Source organism: Priapulus caudatus, unplaced genomic scaffold, assembly GCF_000485595.1.
Source record: "Priapulus caudatus unplaced genomic scaffold, Priapulus_caudatus-5.0.1 Scaffold3304, whole genome shotgun sequence".
NCBI lineage: Eukaryota > Metazoa > Priapulida > Priapulimorpha > Priapulimorphida > Priapulidae > Priapulus > Priapulus caudatus.
In genome coordinates this window covers 12217-17837 of record NW_014580365.1, presented here as the reverse complement: position 1 = coordinate 17837, position 5621 = coordinate 12217, and the positions used below count along the sequence as shown (strand labels likewise).

Sequence of the window (5621 nt, the reverse complement as noted above, 5' to 3'; positions counted from 1 at the left end):
AAACGCTAATTTTAACTTGTTTGGCAGCAGCTGTAATTACCCTGCTCGCGATCGCCCAGAGAGAGCATCCCGTTTTTAATCGCCGTCTTAGGTTACGGCATAATTGGCTGACGTGTCATTGCCTAGCTGCGTGAAGCGCCCCGCGCTGCCCGGTGTGAGCTGCTGAGCTAAATTTGCATGCCAGCCCCCCTGCCCCCTCCCCCTGTGCCCTCCCTGCCTCCTCCCCTGTGCTCCCTGCCCTCCCCTGTGCTCTCCTGCCCTTCCCCTGTCCCTCCCTGCCCCCTCCCTGTCGCCTCCCTTGCCCCTCCCCTGCTGCCTCCTCGCCGTCCCTCCTGTGCCTCCTGCCCCTCCCCCTGTGCCTCCCTGCCTCCCCCCTGTGTCCTCCCTGCCCCTCCCCGGCTGCCTCCCCTGCCCTCCCCCTGTGCCATCCCTGCCCCCTCCCCCCTGTGCCCTCCCTGCCTCCCCCTGTGCCCTCCGTGCCCCCCCCCTGTGCCCCTCCCTGCCTCCCTGTGTCTGCCTTCGTTCACATTGTCGCTGTCGCTGGTGGCCCGCGCGCGCGAGCAATCCACGCGAGTGAACGCACTCAGCAGACCAGCGCGATCACGACATCAAATATTTAAATATACTTTCATCGTTTTCAGTCGTTCAAATAATTTCTCGCGTGTCTGCGTGTTGGGCTGGGGGTGGGGGTGAGGAGGAGAGGGAGGTGGCGCGGGGAAGTATGCGGGGGAAACATGCGGTTGTCATTTTCGCGGGATGCGGGATCTAGGATGTAGGATGCTATCTACTGAAGCCGTTCATGGCTTCCCTGTCGCAGATACCAGCCTGGTGACGTCAGCAGCAGATATACTGTAGCCGACACGAGGATGAAAAAAAATCCTAATTCATTTATCCAGATTCCCGCTGCGTGCTAGAAAGAGAAAGATAGGAGGACGTTTTTTATCCCTTTAATTGGGGAAATTTAAATATTGATACGCAATTACCGGTAAATTTAAATAATCTGAAGTTTTTTGAAGGCAACGTAAGTGCTTTATATTATGTAATGCCATTCCTCGCCTGGAAGTGCTTATCATGTGTGAGTGTATATAAGGGAGGGAGATAGAGCGTAGAGAGAGACAGCACAAGAGAGAGAAAGAGAGAGAGCATGAGAGCAGAGAGCAACCAGAAACCGAGAATTCAGCAGTCGGAGAGAGAGGAGAGAGCTCCTACCTAATATCAGTCTGCAGAGAGAGAGAGAGAAAGCGAAGAGAAATAGAGAGGCAGACCGAGAGGGGCGAGAGCAGAGAGAGAGACGAGAGAAATAGAGACGAGACGACGAGAGGACGCGAGCAGACGAGAGCAAAGAGAGAGAGAGAGAGGGGGGGAGGAGGAGGTGAGGGAAAAAAACCTCCGCTATCCTCTTCCCCTTCCATCATCTCTACCGCCATTGCTTTCGTTCTGTGTGATATCTGTCGCTGCGTTCTTGAATAATTGAAGTGTAATTGAAGTTCGTTAATAATAAATGCTGTATCAGAGTTATTTTCGTGAACTGCTGTGCAGACGAAGTGTCGGATTATTTGTCAACCCCCCCCCCCTCCTGTTCATCGCTTCTCTTGAGAATACGAAGCAGAGATACTGATCTGGCCGAAATTTAGAGAATCGGCCGGGAACAGCCGAGATCGGAAAACAGTGAATTCCCATGAATGAGAGACAATCCGACACACCAAGGACAGAGAAAGACTAGAGGAGAGGAAAAAAAAAGTGCGTCGTGTGCGTCGGCCATGCGTGCATGCTGTGTGCGCTGTCGCCGCTGTGCGTGCGTTTGTGGTGTGAGAGAGAGCGAGTGCAGCAAAAGAGGCACCACACAGAACAGCCACATTATACTAGTATAGGGGGAGAAAGAAACAGACAATACTTCCTCTTTCCCTTGCCCGTCTGCCGTACCTATGTACCGTACCTACTGTACCGCGCCCTAACCTAATATTACGGTACGCCCTATGTACCGTACCTATGTGTTGTATCTATATATCGTATCTATATGTTGTACCTATCTCATAAATGTTGTACCATACCTATCTAGCATACGGTACCTATATGCCGTACCTATGTACCGTACTTATGTGTTGTATCTATATATCGTATCCTATATGTCGGTTGTACCTATATACCATACCTATCTGGCATACGGTACCTATATGCCGTACCTGTGTGCCATATCCATGTGTTATATATAGTTCCGGGTTCACCTGTCGTGAATTAATTACAAATCGTGTGTCTGAATGTCATCTTTATGCTGCGTTTCTGAGGAGCGACTATCTACCAGTGAACTTGTCGGCAAAGCAATATATATGTAAGCAATAATATATTATGTGTGTGTGTGTGCACCCATGTCGTAAGCAATATATAATTATATATGTAAGCAATAATATACATATATATATATATATATATATGTGTGTGTGTGCATGTATAGGTGTATATATATACGTGTGTATTATATATATATATATATATATATATATGATAAAGAGCAGATAATATAAATATAATTTATGTGCGCTCACGTAGTTTAATATATATGCAATTTATGTGCTCTGTTTTTTTATGATGTTTGTTTCTGTAAATGTTCTTTGTACTCGGCGTGTGGCTTGTGAGTGTATGTTTGCACATCGCTAATCAAAGTTCGTCTGCATGTCTGTGACAGGAGTTATGCTCACAGTTGAAATGTTTTGCGTTGTTTAATCAATGATAAATTATTGATAATCGATCGATCGTTACATTCCTCGGTTTGTGCGTGCGTGCGTGCGTGCGTGCGTGCGTGTGTGTGCGTTTGTGCATCCGTACGGTATACGTGTGGCGCATGGCTATCATGTCTACTATACGTGGCTAGCACACACCACTTACGAGGTTTGCATGTGAGGATGCTCGTGACCTTTGCGTGACCTCGATGCGGCGTCATCGATGTTGTGGGCAGTGCGGCGACCTCACCGATTGATTTCTACTCTGTTAATCGATACCACGTGATGGTAATAATGCAAGAAGCAGTCGCTCCCTGTTTATACATACGTACGCAAACATGCTCACACGCACGTACATGCGCACGTACACGCGCACGCACACACACGCACACGCGTGCGCGCACGCACAATCGTACTTGCGAATACACACGCGCGCACACAAACACGTACACGCACTCACACACATACGCACGTACACGTACGGTACATGCGCACGCGCACACGCACACAAACGTACACGCGAGTGCACGCGCACATGCGCACGCACTCGCGCACACAAACGTGCATGCGAATAAACAGCGCGTGCACACAAACACGTACACGCACGCACTCACTCACACATGCGCACACACGCACGCACGCATACTCACACACGTACATACACGCACACACGCGCACACAGACGGTAAATCGATTGCATGTCAAGTGGCTGTCGTTGTAACTCTAACTGTACGTATGATTGAATCGATACGGCCAAGTGATTTGTTATTCACCGATCCCCCCCCCCTTCAACCCGTCCCTCCTCCGTCGATTCTCCCCGACAGATGGCGCCATCGGCGAGCATATTACGCCGATTTTCTCATCGCTAATTCGGTTATGTGTGTTTAGAAGCTGCTGGCCTGTCTGCATGTATATATGCAGCAGCGATCCTTACACACGATGCACTCAATATTAAGGTTAGAATGCTGCTAAATGTTGCATGAGATTTATTTAGAATTTGCAAGCGAGAATCTGACGTGAGACATCGATCGATCGGGAGAAGTTTGTAAGACGCCGCGCGTGGCTGCGTTGTTGTCGTTGTCATTGTCGTTGTTATTGTTGCTGTTGTTGTTGTTGTCGTTGTCGTTGTTGTTGTCATTATTGTTGTTGTTGTTGTTGCTATCGTCGTCGTCGTTGTTGTTGTTATTGTTGTTGCTGCTTGCTGCTGCTGTTGTTGTTATTGTTGTTGTTGTTGTTGTTGTTGTTGTTGTTGTTGTTGTTGTTGTTGTTGCTGCTGTTGTTTTTGTTGTTGTTGTTTATTTCCACATTGCACTGTGCATATATTTAATGCTCTCCCGTACGCATGGTCAAGGTGGTCTCGTTCTCTCTCTTTCTCTCTCTCTCTCTCTCTCTTATCTCTCTCTCTCTCTCTTCTTCTCTCTGCTCTCTCTCTCCTCTCTCATCTCTTCTTCTCGTCTCGCTCCCTCCCTCCCTCCCGTCTCTGCTCTCTCTCTCGTCTCTCTTCTCTCTCTCTCCTCTCTCTCTTCTTCTCTCTCTTTCTCTCTATGCCACGCATCTCTAATCTCTATTATTATACCTTTCTCTTTCTTTCAGTGTAAGCTTGGCAGTGAGACAGCTAGCATGTCGAGTATCAGTTCTGCAGATGACCACTACCACTGGCGCCACCACACGGATCCGCACCAGCACTCTCAGCAGCACTACCGCCCGCAGCATCCACATCCGCAGCAGCAGCAGCATCAGTACCACGACGCGCTAGAGAGCGACAATGACAGCAGGGTTGCAGGCTCACAGCTCGTCGACTCCTGCCTGTAAGTGCTGATGATGCGCGTGATTCTTGGGAGGAAGGTCCGTGGGTGAGAGAAGGTGGGGAGTCTAGGTTGTGGATAGAGGGTGAGGGTTCCGTATAGTGATATACCTTGGCCCATCCTTCCTGTATCGTGACCTATCTCGACCCCCTACTTCATATATCGTGACCTACTTTGACCCCTTCTTCCTGTATCGTGACCTACCTTGACCCCTTCTTCCTGTTTCATCTCCTGATCCTGCCCGGATCCTTGCATGTGTGGGAGTGGTATGGCGTATGCATGCGCGCTTAAGCTCGGGTGTTAATTGAAGCTAATTTGCGGATGGCAGGTCGCGCCGAAAACCGGAGAGTTCCCCCGGGGCGGGCCGGGCGAGCGTAAATCCTGCAGGAAAACCTATATTGATCTGTTATGCTGTTGTCGGTGTACCCTCACCAAGGCGGTGTGGCAAGATGTAGTAGATGTAGTGGGGTGTAACGTGCTGTAGTGGATGTAGCGGGGTGAAGCAGGGTGTAGCGGATGTAGCAGAGAGTGGCAGGTGTAGCGGGGGTGTAGCAGGTATATCAGTGGTGTAGCGGGGTATAGTGGATTTAGAGGGGTGTAGCTGGATGTAGCAGAATGTAACAGGTATATCAGGTAACAGGCTTCTAAATATGGCAGAAGCGCGTAGTGATGAGATGTATTCATTTTTGCGTTTACAGATTTACAAAACGAAATAGTTAGATTTCTTTAAGGTTTAGAGTGTTCCAAAAATCATAGCATATCGTTTTTACCTGAAATTATTATGTTATTGTCCTATGTTCATGTCCACTTTCACATGGAAACGCCCTTTTCACAACGGCGATGTTCAATTTGACAACGGCGGTGCGCGACTGTGCCTCTTATGTATAAGAAACCCATAGTTTCTTCTTTACAACAAAGGCTTCATTTTTATTATGTTCTAAAACTACAGACCATCCGCTGACCGCTGTGGAGACGTGCGCCGGGCCTCGAATTTGGCGCACGTCTCCACTGCGGACAGCGATTCATATACTTCAACATCCCCGCGGTCGCGTGCGCATATCCCGCGGAACTGCGCGTCTAATCCGCGCGCAGCGCTTAG

The 5621-nt window shown here is 49.1% G+C and overlaps 1 protein-coding gene across 1 annotated transcript in view; it reads left to right on the top strand.

Moving 5' to 3' along the window:
• Positions 1-5621, top strand: part of LOC106819379 (DNA N6-methyl adenine demethylase-like) — a gene marked incomplete at both ends in the record, with an annotated part of 16382 nt that overhangs the window by 3483 nt on the left and 7278 nt on the right. Inside the window, 1 exon segment of the mRNA XM_014824019.1 lies at positions 4311-4525. Within this exon segment, the coding sequence (XP_014679505.1) occupies positions 4338-4525 (188 nt within the window).